Genomic DNA, 13,576 nt, shown 5'->3' on the forward strand with positions numbered 1-13,576 from the left:
GCTCGTACGAAATCCTCAAAGTATGAGTAACAGCCCCATTGTAAATGACTCTCACCTGCAGGGGTAAATCTGTTCTTCCATGCTTAGGGTCTGTTTTCTCATTCGCCCTTCATTGTGCTCTATTGTGATGACAGGGAGTTAGATAAGCTAGTTTAGCCCTGAAACAGTTCAGGGAAACACACTAGGAAGCATGGAAGTGAAAATATCAGACAATACCCCAACATTCAGCTATGTATATTTTCAATTATAGTGTTTTTGAATCGATATATAAAATAACATACAGATTAGAATTAAATAATGGAATCTTGAACAGATGTTTCATTTTTTACTTTTTCTCAAGGACTTCGCTACCAAGCACATTCGATTACATGACTTCTTCAATTTGCACGATATGTGTGGAGGTTACAGAAATTATATAATGTATGGAGTCTAGAATAGTAGTAGCTGAAAAGTAAGACTGTCTGGAATACTTTAATTAGGACATATTCTGTTACAATACTTGTTGTGTTATTGCTGTACATTTTTCTTTTTAGTTCAAGAGTAATCATTTTCAGTTTTCTTTACAAGCTGTGTGTGTGTACAGTATTTTTCTGACGGCTTCTCATGTGTGTGTAATGTTTTTGTTGGTGTGCTGAATTTAGCCAGCATGTCTTCACCTCTCCTTAAAAGCAAGTAAGGTAACGCAACTTCCGCTTCCCTCAGGTGTCCTCAGAATGTTTGCAGGTGATAATTAGTTTTTAATAATTTAGTAGATGCAATCAAAAAGTATTCTGCTTTTTAAGATATATATACAGTGAACAGTATATATATTTTTGCATTCGCATGACTAAAAATCATGACATTAGTCTGAAAATTAAGCACTTTAGAAGCATGGTTTGTTTTCTTGCATTGTCTCAAAACAAACCATCTCAGAGTTGATGGTATGATCCTCATACAATAAGAGATTATGTCTTATATTGTAAAATACATAATTTTCTTTTTCATTGAACATGACAACTTTTAAGAACAGATTGTTCAAAAGCTTTTACCAATAGCATAAAGAAACCAATCATTTGCCTAAAGCTGCAATAAGTAACATTATAAATTAAATTAAAATATGAGAAATAGTACATACCTATTGTTAATAAACAGTACAATACAATCCTATACACCATGGGTCTCTAACCCTGGAAAGATACCTTACTGTAGGTTTTCCTCCATACCACCTGATTCTAGTATTTGGTAGTGTGGTTTCTTCCATTAACTGATGTGTTGAACAAAGTTGGTTAAAACTGCTGTTGGAGCCAAAACCTACAGGAATATAGCTCTCCAGGAACAGGTTTGGAGACCCCAGCTTTACACATTTCAATTGCTAATCCAGTTTATACATATACAATGGACTGAGGAATGTTTAGAATCATTTTAAATCATCCTTCCTGTGATGTGATTATTGGAGATCTATGCATGTTGTCAACCATGGCTGCTCTGTATAACTTGAATAGTGTCCGATGTGGATGCATCAATTTATTAGAATACTTTTTAACTTGAGCCTGCATGACTTATACAGAGCTTAACTCTGTGAAGTTAACAAAATGTGTCTTCAATCGGTTCAAATTACTTGTTTCTTGTTTCAGTGATGAATATGAAGGTTGTTTAATTAATGGATGGTTGAAACAATCCCCCATGACCTACCGTATGTTCAAGTTTCAAATACTGATATTTAACAGAAGCATTTTGTTTTATGTCTAAGTGTTTTACAGATAGTGGGTTTGGCATTGCTTTTGGAACACTGCAAAATCCTTGAGGGGAATTATGTAAAAGCCTAAACATCTTTATTTGGTTTTTGAAGTCACTTTCAGCACAAAAACTGTTCGAAACCTCTGGCTTTGTCATGGGAGAAGCTACTTATAACAAAAAAAATTGGCAGCTGTAAATCTTTGATTTTGTATCAGATTGACTATATATATTGAAGAATGATTCGGATTAATTACTAGAGGTGACGTAACATGAATTATTGTCTCTGTCACTCTTATGAGATATAAACAATTGATTAAACATAGAATATTGTATTCAGTAGAACAGTGATGACCTTGCCCATTATGAGAAGTCAGAGACTGGAGACATGGATATCCTTCCATACTGCAAACTGTTAACATGACAGGAAGCCCAGTAGACCATGGACTTTATGTTAGGATGTCATTGGTTGTGTACCAATTACTGGACATTGTTTACTTCATCCCTGTTTACATGTAAAAACATACAAATAAAAAAAAAGGATGTAACATAATAAAATTATTTGGATATCACTCTTTTCTGTAATAAATTATGGATTGTATCTTTTAAACCAAATACTCCGGCTGTTCTTTTTTATTATAGAAAGAACAGGTCACCGCTAGCTGTTATGCTCATAAACCACGTAATACACTCCAAATACTGCATTTGAGACCCATAGATGATATCGCATTTAGAAAGGCTGAGAGTCTTCATTGAACCCAGCATTGGTGTATGATTTTTCCGTAAGGTCGTAATTGTTTGTTGCTCGCTTTTTTCTTTTGAACGCTTTTTTTCCTTTTTTTTCCTCACGCTCACAGTATCCCTCCCACGTCACGTCTGGGATTTCCAAAACCTGAGAAGCACAACACAGGTCTTCATTGTGTTCCTCTGATACAACATGAACATATGTAGTCATGCTTATTATAGTCTCTCACCTGTTCATCCTCGTCATGGCTGACAGCGCACCAGCACATTTTCTTGTACTTATCAGACCAGAAGCAGCAAAGATTGCACACTGGCCGTATTAAGAGAGGTTTCACATCCTTACCCCTGGTGGATCCTGCCAAAGAAAGGTGGAATCCGAGATAAAGACAACTCCAAAGTTTCCACTTGGTTAGCATATTTTAGAAACTGTGAATTCTTGTTTATGCAGCCTCAAATGCCTCAACATTGCGAAATAACACTTGCTCACTCAGTTATGTAATGATCTAAAGGTGTTTTCAGCTGGTTTCTAAAGCCTCTTTTGAAAATCTAAGGGTGACGCCTGGGCTATCCAGAGCAGCAGTTGCATTTGCAACCACAACATCTTCACACAGTTAATAGGATGTCACAGAATGTGCTGTAACCATGGATTGGGTGTTTTCCCTTCACATTCAAGAAGTAGAAATTGATCCCTGGTCTCTTTAAGTCAAAATGAGTAATGTGCCATCTCCCCTATTGCACATAAACAGTACCTGTAAGGAAGGTAATCATCAGGCCTGCTATAATGGTGGATATAAATCCCACTGCACTGTAGTACAAATAGGACATGGAGTACCAGGAATCAGCCAAGGGTGACCTGGGGAGGACAGAGGCGATATGCTGGCATCCGTCATGGTGTTAGACATTAATGCGACTTGTCAGGGAAATAATTATAAAGGGACACAGTGAAAGAGACTGGTTCGGCACTCCACCTGGCTGAGAGAGGATTGGAGTCCAGTGAGAGTGGAGTTGGAGTGACAGGCATGACTGAAACATTGGCCTGCTGACATGCTACTGTGCTGAGGTCCAGAGGCCTGGTGTTGTTGCTGTGGGCTGGGTAAAGAAACCCCCCCATGCCGGCCCAGAACGAGAGGGCAATGCCCACCATCAACCCTCCAGCAGCACCCTACGGCCACGGACATACCACAGGGTTAGAGGGGGGTGTGAGGTCAAGTCGAGTGCGTCTATATATCAAATGGGACTTCAGGGCAGAGTGTGTGATTTGTGTTGTGAATTTATCTTTCAAAGCACTGACCTTTGAACTGGTCCAGGGAAAGACTATTCCCAGAGAGAAAAGGCCAAGCATTGGGCCTCCGCACATTCCATGAATACTCAGGGCGGCCTGGCCATCAGGAGAGTAGTGCACACCCACACACAAACACACACACACATCAAAAGAAGTTCCCAGAGCAGGACCCCAAGTCAGATTCAACTTTTACCTGCACAATTCCTCCCATATAGGAGGCAGCAACAGCCATGGAAGTGCAGACCACACCAAACACAATACCTGCAGGAGAGTAGAACATCTCTCAGCTGTGTCCCTCAGTGGAATTTCTTACAAACAAAAAGCCCTACCAGCCTTTGTGTAGCTGGTGTCAACTTTTTGTTCGTGCATGATCAAAATCTTATCACATTATTTTTTTACATATCTCCTTTAACATCTCTTGTTGTCCTGGGAGCACGGTTGTCAGGCACATACAAATTAAAGGCATATTTACACAATCCTTTGCTGATCCAGGCACTGGCAGAGTTGGAGAGATTTGTACAGCTCTGCTTCACAAAGTCCTCGTAGGTCACTGTTGCCAGAGCGTTGATGCTGGCCGCCACAGTGCTGTGGAGACAAACAGTTCAGTGAAGAAAATCTCTTTGAAATCACATTACACATCTTGCAATGAATCCATTCAAACGGAAAACCTCAAACGTTTTTTTGTAATAGCTGCAAGGCGCCTCGTAATTGAAATGTGTACGCGTGTAACCTTAGAGTTCCGCTGAAGGCGCAGGCCACAAAAAGTCCGGGAAGGCCTGGGAGTTCCCCCAAAATATCCATAACAAAGTACGGCATGAGCTGTCCAGAGAGATACACATAATTAGAAATGCATGGTACGGGCTGGCACGACCGAAACTCGAGATCCAGACAAACCTGGTCGGGGGCCGTAACGAAGCCGGCTGTCCATGGATCACAGTCAGCATAGAAGGCATACATGATGAGGCCAGACAGCACAGCACACACCAGGATGATCAGCAGACCCAGGAGGTTGAGGTAGAGAGCTCTGAAAGGGTGTTTGGATGCAGAAGTTCACATGCTGTCTTTTTCTCTTTCGCAGCACGGAGAATCGCGCTGAATCTATAGCCAAAGCTCTATTGTTTTAGAGCAGAATATGAAGGTTTTGTGGGTCTTGACAAAGAACGTCAGATATTGTACATCCACTCACAGTGCCATGGCAACAGTTATACTTACAGTCGGGCGTGGGTCTCAGTCTTGCAGGAAATACACCTCTGTATAGTAGACTGGTTAACCCCGTAGATGCCAAGCCAAGTAAATGTCCCTCCAATGGTGACGGTCCAAAATGTGTGACGTCTCAGAGGGTCAGGGTCAAAGCTGAGGATTTTTTTTTGTTTATTTTACTTTTGTTACGTACTATGAAGATAGCAGTAAATATCATTGGGCCATCTTCAATCTAATTTCATTGGTATTGGTATCCAGAGAATGGTGTGGCCAGTTTCCTGAACTCACTCAAAGACAGAGAGCCTGTTGCTTTTCTGCGCTGCCTCCCATACGGACCCAAGCCCTCCTGCCTTCAGCATCCCCTGGATCAGCACAGTCAGAAAGCCCACCACCATCACCACCATCTGAAAGGCATCTGTCCACACAACCGCCTTCAGGCCTCCCTAAACACACACGAGTATGTACACACACATACCAATCACAGACACACACACACATATAGTGAGCTTGCACACCACAGACAATGAATAAATCCATTGGTGCCTGGCCCCTCCCTTGTGACTTAATCTCTAACCTGGTTGGCTACTTACAATGTCTTGAAAGTCAGTTAAACTTTCAATGTTGATGTTGTGAGACAAAGTGTTTAAACATGTGCCACATGGGAAGAAACAGAGTGGGCTTGAAATGAGTTCAAGTTTGAGTTATCTGACTCTGTTAACCCAACTCACCAAGGTGCAGTAGAACGTACACACGATCCCAGTGGCAAATATAGAACCCCAAAGATTGAAGCCAGTCACTGCAGAGAGATTGAGAATAATTTCAGTTTGCAGAATACGTTTGGTACAGTGAATGTATGTGAAGTTTGATCTACAACTGACCTTGATTAAGGGCGAGCGCAGGAGCGTACACCACAACTCCAGTGTACAAAATCTGAAATATTACCAAGACCATTTACAAACATCAATACATTATAACATGCTCTTCATCTCTTATCCATCCAGTCTGCTTGATTACACAGCTTTGCAGTGTTTATTTCCCTGGTTGGGTAATCTTACCGTCTGCAAAATGTAAATTAGAGTGGCCGCCAGGCGAACCCCCCTGCAAAACCGCATCTCCAAATACTGGAGGGAACAGGATGATGGCAGTTTAATGTTGGTTCTGTGCTCCCTGGCACAGTATGCAATGTGTTTTTTAATTGATATCACTGAAAGGTTGAACCCCTAATCCTACACCACCTTGAGATGACGTCATTCCCTGCAACACAAGATTGCAGACCAACCTTCCTTCCACACAGACGTGCAAACAAACTGATTGAAGTTTGCTTTTCTAACTCACCTTACAACCCCCTTGGCAGGTAGGCCTCAATAGCGAGGCATGACAGACAGACTACATTTACATTTTAGTCATTTAGCAGACACTCCTATCCAGAGCGACTTACAGTAAGTACAGGGACATTCTCCCCAAGGCAAGTAGGGTGAAGTGCCTTTCCCAAGGACACGACGTCATTTGGCACTTTGCAAGGGGAGTCAGATGGCTGAGCGGTGAGGGAGTCGGGCTAGTAATCTGAAGGTTACCGGTTCGATTCCCGGCTGTGCCAAATGACGTTGTGTCCTTGGGCAAGGCACTTCACCCTACTTGCCTCGGGGGGAATGTCCCTGTACTTACTGTAAGTCGCTCTGGATAAGAGCGTCTGCTAAATGACTAAATGTAAATGTAATGTAAATGTAATGTAATTGCACGGCCGGGAATCGAACCGGCAACCTTCAGATTAATAGCCCTTTTCCCTAACCGCTCAGCCATCTGACCCCCACTACTGGAGCACGTACTAATGAAGTGCACACGTACCTCGTAAGTACTTGTGATGCCTGATCTATAAAACACAGGCACAAAAAGTTCTGCTGTTGCAAGCACCACCAAGGTGTAAGCCACGCCAAAGAGTACGAAAGAAGCCCCAAAGCGGTAGACATCCGAGGGGGCTCCGAGGACAGTGACGGCTGACATGAAGCTGGCCGTGAGGGACAGAGCCACGGGACCACAGGTCATCTGTCGGCCCCCCACCAGGAACTCTCTAGAAGAGGCCTTGTTTCTCTCCTTCACGGCGAAGAAGACCCCTATTCCAGAGGAGACCACGAACAGACAGGCAAACACCACGTAGTCCCATGATTGGAAGGTTCCCACTTCAGGAGACCGGAACGTCATGGTGGTTTGGTGCTTCTGTTGAGGCAGTTGCTCTGCTTCTTGCTTCTGTGAAGACTTTGTTCATTTACTGAATTATTTAACGTGTTCACTGAGAGTTGATGATTTAGGGAGCTGGCCATTATTAAATTGAAACAGAGTGAGATTTTGCTGATTAAGGTTGTGACAGCGATCACTCATCCAAGCCACATTAAGCATTAACTTATACATACAATCATGTCCTTTTAAGCTATGGTTACAGAAGTAGGAATTTTGATGTATTAAGATGTAAGTTGTAAAGAGTATGTTTTTTGTAGTTTGAAAACAAAAGGAGAATTGACCAGAGTAAAGATACAGTATAAATGATGTTTTTTTAGGTTTCTGTAAGGCTTAATGTCACACACAATTAATCATTAATGTTTCGTGAATACATTGTTGTCCTAATGTGTGAGACTGACTCACCAGTAAGATATTAAATGAGTACAGGTGGGGAAATTGCTGACACTTAAAACAAAATGTCTGAAGACAGTGTACTCACTAGTCACTGGAAGTGTAGGCTAATTAAACCAGCAGGGATGCACGAATAGCAAAAAACTCAAATAAATATTTCATGATAATCAGACAATTCTTCAACTTTTTGTGTAACACAACCAGATTCAGTAGCCTGTGCCCACTGGCAACAGACTATCAGGCTACAATTCAGTGGTTGGTCTATGTTAACACTTCTAATTCGGGTTGTCTGTGCCTTTTAGGTGAGGTGGGACTGTAACTTGAGTCGGAATGAAAACTGCACGCGACGCACTCTCACAGCAGTTGTTGTGCCAGAGACAGCGGTTAAAGCCCAAGTCGACCTAAACCCATTGAGAAGTGGATATGGATTTCACACGTCTAATGCTGTTTATTTTAACATCGATGCCACTTTGCTTTTCAGCTTTTAGTGGGCCCTTGTATCCAGAAATGTCAAATGGCACATTTCATCACTTTTTTGTACCGGACGGCGACTATGAGGAGAATGACGACCCCGAGACATGTCAAATGCTCTTTAAATTCACTGACCGGCGCGCGTGCGGAACGAATGAGGACAGCGACTCGGTAGTGCGCAACGATTTTTTTATCATGAAGCATGAAGTTGAAGCTGCTGCAAGGTTGTTGGAAGGCATCGGCAGAACGATATCTTACGACTTGGACGGAAAGGAAAGCTATGGAAAATTTCTTTCTCAGGAGACATCTCAGATTAGTGAGGCTTTTACAAGTGTGGAGAAATCACTCTTAGAGTTAGAAGTTAAATTCAAACAAAGTCAGGACAACGGCCTTGAAGAGGAGCACCAACTCAATGGCAATGTCTTGAAGACAATCCATGGCGTTACAGATAGTCTCAGGGAGACAGTGGACATCTCAGTGGGACTAAAAGATAAACATGAGCTGCTCTCTCTCGTTCTTAAAAGCCATGGCACAAGACTCAGTCGTCTCAGAACAGAGTATCTCAATGTATAAATCAGCCCAGTCCCAACAACTCCATCTGGAAAGTCCATTGCATGAAGAATGAAAAATACTTCTGACGTATGTGTTTGCGCGCTCGTGTGCATGCACACTTTCTGAATTGTTGTGTTTAATGTTCCCCTGCCTTGTAAATGTGTCATTTGGAAGGAACTTAACTGAAAACATAAACACATTCTTTGAACTCAGTTGAACATGGGAGGAAAACAAAATTATCCATTATGCCTGATTGAACCCTTGGAACCACCTCTTGAACTTTTTAAAGCTACATAATCCGACTTTGCTGACTCAATTTCATCTTTATTGTATCGCTTGAAATCGGGCTGTACATGTAAAGAAATGTATTGGGAAGAAGCTGATATTATCTACTTTAAATGTTTTATTCATGTACATAATGTTACTGTTGTCTAGTAATGTTTTTTTCTTATGTTATGTTGTATTTTCAGCTTCAGATATAACAGGTCTATTCTGTAACTATTTGAAATGTTCCCAGTTCAAACCAAATACATTTTAACTAACAGGGATAATGCCTCTATTGGAACTATCACATTAAACTTTTTACCCCTAAGACTTTCTATGTAGGGAACAAAAAGTATAACACAACACATACCAAAGGAAATGTGATAAACAGATGTATTAAAGTTAGAGGTCATAAAGATTTAATAGGAAATATGGGAAAGCAAGTACGGATCATGAACTTCTTAACTTCCTGTTGTCAATAAATAAGGACAACATTCCTTTTTCACTGGTAACACACTAAGTTTAGACGTATTTCCATTTTTACTTATTTTCTTTTCTGGGAAGCCTGTGTCATGTATTGCTCTACTTAATGTGAAGGAGTTCATGTTTTTCTATTGCAAAAATACTGGCGTAACTGAGAAGTCAAGGTCTACGCAGACTTAGAGACCTCAGAAGAGGTGAAATAAAATGCATAACAACCTGCAGGCTCCTGTTCTCCTTATAAAATACAGAACAAATTAAGTCAAACGCATGAACATTTTATTTTTCAAAAATATTTTGACTCGGCTACAATTCCAAGAACATCAAAACATCTCTCATGAAATCACAGATTCATCTTCAATGCTCATGTTCTCCTTGAATAAACATAAATGCATATCTACATACATACAGTTCAAAATGTATATTAACATATATTTTTTACTCAATGACGATACTACTGCACACAATTGCCCTTTGAAATGTCACAATACTCATTCATGATTTAATTGTAAAAGTTTGTGCTATTGATCTTCTGTGTTTCTTTATAACCTGTAATAACTTTTTTTTTTCTTTTGAATAATTGTGTGCTCCCTTTGAATAGCAAGCAATGACACTTTACAGCAGGGGTCCCCAAGGGGTTCTGTGAGGGCCAGATCATTTTTCCTTTCTTTAATGTGGGGCCGGGTCGGTCTATAACAGAAAATTACATGGGCCGGAGTGACTACCAGTATTATTGTGGAGATGTTATTATGATTTCAAATGTATTTATTATGCTAGATTAGTTTATTATTTTGTTATTCACCATACATCCATACATATCAAGGGATATATAGCCTATTAAAAGAGCATTATTAATATCGTAATGACCTTTTTTCATATTCATTGCTATTGAAATCAAAACATTTACTTACTTATGCATATTAATCAGTGTAAACTTTTTTTTGTTTTATAAAAAAAAAAGTCTCTGGCATTGTTCAGAGGGCCGGTCCAAATGCGTTGGCGGGCCGTATCCGGCCCGCGGGCTGTAGTTTGGGGACCCCTGCTTTACAGTTTATTGATTAAGAGGGTCAGAGAAAGCCCCAGAGATAATGAAGTAATCTTCATTAAAATCTCCCTCTACAGTAACATCCTCTACAAAGAGAAACAATGTCCTTGTTCATTGTGCGGCCAGAATGGTGCGAGTGCTCTCAGTTTTAAATCCCCCTGGATGATGTCTTTGGAAAAACAGCTCAGCTCTGCTATTTCAGAAGGGGGTGGGGAACGTGTCACTAGGAAGTTTGGCAGCTTGTCACACACAGCCATTCTCCTGTCTGGGCTTCTGAACCAGCATGTGGGGGGGGGAGAGGGACGGGGCCAGCGTGCACAGAAACCCAGCCAGCAAGGTAAGTCCTAGCCCCCCCCAGGCACAAAACATGGACCAACCATACCCATGACTAATATCCTCTGGTATTCCATACATGTAGCGGGGAAAACGGGAAAGTTGAAAATTGATCCCAGCTACACAGGTGCACAAGGAAATGATACAGCAGGTTCCTGTTTAAACAAAAAGAAAACGGTGGAACATCACAAAACCATTATAAAAAAAGAAAACGTGGTGTTTAAATCAGTGTTATTAGGCTACCAGTACTCAGCCCTTCTGGACCATATTGTACCCATTCGGTCATTCCCTCTCCATAACAAACCCTTTACTGCCCCACAGTGGTCATTCAGAGTACTGCTTTCTCTATGTAAAGTAGCTCTTACCTCCCATGAGGAAAAGAAGTCCAGCTACATACTGCATCAGATCATGCTGCTTACAACAGCCCAGTACTCCAATGATCCAGCCGAAAAGAATGATGGAGATTGCCATTCCTATGAAGCTAGCAGTCATTCTTTGGAGGTCTGTCACGGAGAAAAAAATGTAATTATTTCAATAATCATAACATTTCAAATAATCAAGTTGATTCCATCTTAATGTAGCAAAAGTAAATACAACTGGGCTAAGTGTGAAGCCACAACTTACGGAGTGCGTGCCACTTATCCTGTTTAATTGTCTTGGTGAGATTTATTGGCAGATTTCGGGGGAGGGATGAGGAGGAGTAGTAGTATTTAATTTGTGTGCAGCGTCGAATCAACCCTACAGATACAAAGAATACAAGTGTTTTACACAGCCCATTTGAAAAACACCAGTGCCTGAAACACAACACATGCAGTACTGTAGCCTATGTCCTAACGCAAACCATTAAATTAAAAACGAGCTTGCCTGTAAAATTCAACATTAAACAGGATAAAGAAAAAATATCCCTGCCCATTTCAAAGGATGGATGAAGCTCTGTTACTGCGTAGGCCTGCTGTGAGTTGGATGACCGCGCAACATCAGCACCTTGGATAGCGCATACGTTGTCTTAAAACACTGACCGAGTCGAATGCAAAGAGATCAACATACCATTATCAGGGGTACAAATAATGTTAACAGATAAAAAACAAAAACAATAAAAAATCAAATCGGACACGGTAGACTATAACGTAGCAGGCTGACATTGAATGAATTAAACCTTTAAAGATTAGGTCCTCTGTTTCCAGGTCGAATCCTTCCCGGTGACACTTTCTCCACAGCCCGGTAATGGTTGAGTTGAATTGCCGACTGCAGAGGGACTCCATGGCCGGGGCAGGAGGCAAGAAGTGCCGTTTAGCACGCAGGAGGATTCCACCACTAGATCCCTTTCTCTCTACATTATTTTCTTTCGGTAACATGCGCAGAGGGAGGTTGTGATTTGAAATATAAATATATCCAGGGTCATTTCTTTTGTTTGAATAATTCTTGCAACGTTCCCGGTGCCTCCTTGCATCGGTTTCATACCAATTGTCGGTACTAATAGCAACTGCGATCAATCCTAAGGCACAAAAAGCCAAAAAGAGTCCTGCGACAGTTAATGTCCTCATAGCAGCCATGTTCCGCGCACGCTAAAGGAGCTGTTTTAGCGCGAGGTATAGCTCTCCAACCGGTGCTGTGATTCCCTGGGACAGCAATCACTATTTTGTTATAGTCTCTCGTAGCTCGCTGTAGTAGAAATTGCGTAATTGACTTCAAAATAAAATTTTGTTTCTTTGATATTATGGAAAAAGGACCACACTCACTTTCATGTTACTGTCGTAAAATACGCATAATTCGGTGGATGTATCACAGCTACAGGCCTATGTTTAGGTTATCTGGCAACGAACCTAACACTGTAACATTCCATCTGGGACATATTGTCAGGTCGAAAACCTAATGCCAGCAGATGGAGACAGAGCAAACATTTGTAAAAACAAACAAACACTTTGTCAGTGTAAAATGTCTGTAAATATAGGCCTAAACGAAATCTAAATCCTACTAAACCGATTGCAATTAAATTTGTCTTCCTAATAAATATCTTAATCGGTCATTCATCACATAAACTAATAACTTAATTTGTCTATCTAATAATCCAAAATCATATTTGCATATGTAAGCTACTTCCTCTATCTTCAATAGGTTATTCCAAACCTCTCCATTACCTTTTTACATATAATGAGCACTGAACAATCTGGAGCAAAAAGGTGGTTAGACAGCTCGTGCTGTAGGCCGTGTTGTTGGTTCGTGTGGCAGGGATGACTACTCTGTACAGGAAATGTGCCCTGAGAGATAAAGGCTCACATTAGGCAGGCCTACTGTGGACTACAAGCTTAACTGATAGACCACATAGCCTACCATTTAGATGTGGTCAGTAGTGCTCCTTAGTCAAAATATGTACGTGTGTGTTTTAGGTTTTTGGTAAGGGAAAACGTGTCTCAGTATATGAGGTAAAAGTTAAAAGTAAATCATATCGGATAATAATCATAGCTTGAGTCAGATGCTAGTTACATTTTTCAGAGATAACTATGCCTTTGATGGCCACTACATAAAAATAGCTATTGTTTTTCAAGAAACTGAGTTGAAATCCATTCAAATGTTAAGTGAAACTGATTATGTCATCTTCCTGTTATATTCACTAAACTTAATTTAGCTGAGACAGTTGAAGTGATGACATTCTTTTAGCAGTTGTGCAAAAGACGGTCTCTGCAGTTGTAACGGACTTCCTGTGGACAGGAAATACACTCCAACACGTTTGGAAAACCTGCTAATATTTACTTACAGTATATTCAACATGTGGTCTCAGCAACAACCAAAGCACATGTACAAGTAGGTTGCTATGGTAATACAAAATGTTCTATGATATGATTTTTACCTTCTATGTTGAATAGCTA

General features: G+C 40.8%; 3 protein-coding genes across 3 annotated transcripts; 1 reads left to right on the forward strand and 2 right to left on the reverse strand.

Moving 5' to 3' along the window:
• Positions 1–2,269: 2,269 nt before the first annotated feature.
• slc5a12 (solute carrier family 5 member 12) lies at positions 2,270–8,915 on the reverse strand. Its single transcript, XM_062462615.1, has 16 exons — positions 8,905–8,915; positions 6,785–7,109; positions 5,995–6,060; positions 5,818–5,869; positions 5,668–5,735; positions 5,228–5,382; positions 4,952–5,092; positions 4,634–4,763; positions 4,470–4,558; positions 4,212–4,324; positions 3,933–4,000; positions 3,749–3,835; positions 3,426–3,619; positions 3,207–3,310; positions 2,688–2,812; positions 2,270–2,605 (listed from the first exon to the last, which is right to left on the reverse strand). The coding sequence occupies exons 1-16, from the start codon at positions 8,907–8,909 to the stop codon at positions 2,444–2,446; spliced, it is 1,884 nt and encodes a 627-aa protein (XP_062318599.1). The 5' UTR covers positions 8,910–8,915; the 3' UTR covers positions 2,270–2,443.
• fibina (fin bud initiation factor a) lies at positions 7,912–10,271 on the forward strand. The gene has a single exon (XM_062462627.1). It carries the CDS (start codon positions 7,988–7,990, stop codon positions 8,606–8,608), a length of 621 nt encoding a protein of 206 aa, XP_062318611.1. The 5' UTR covers positions 7,912–7,987; the 3' UTR covers positions 8,609–10,271.
• On the reverse strand, positions 9,970–12,551 carry tmem276a (transmembrane protein 276a). The gene is made up of 4 exons (XM_062462622.1): positions 11,866–12,551; positions 11,334–11,447; positions 11,075–11,212; positions 9,970–10,864 (listed from the first exon to the last, which is right to left on the reverse strand). Exons 1-4 carry the CDS (start codon positions 12,260–12,262, stop codon positions 10,620–10,622), a joined length of 894 nt encoding a protein of 297 aa, XP_062318606.1. The 5' UTR covers positions 12,263–12,551; the 3' UTR covers positions 9,970–10,619.
• Between the last annotated feature and the right edge of the window lie 1,025 nt (positions 12,552–13,576).

Source organism: Osmerus eperlanus, chromosome 5 (genome assembly GCF_963692335.1).
Source record: "Osmerus eperlanus chromosome 5, fOsmEpe2.1, whole genome shotgun sequence".
Taxonomy (NCBI): Eukaryota; Metazoa; Chordata; class Actinopteri; order Osmeriformes; family Osmeridae; genus Osmerus; species Osmerus eperlanus.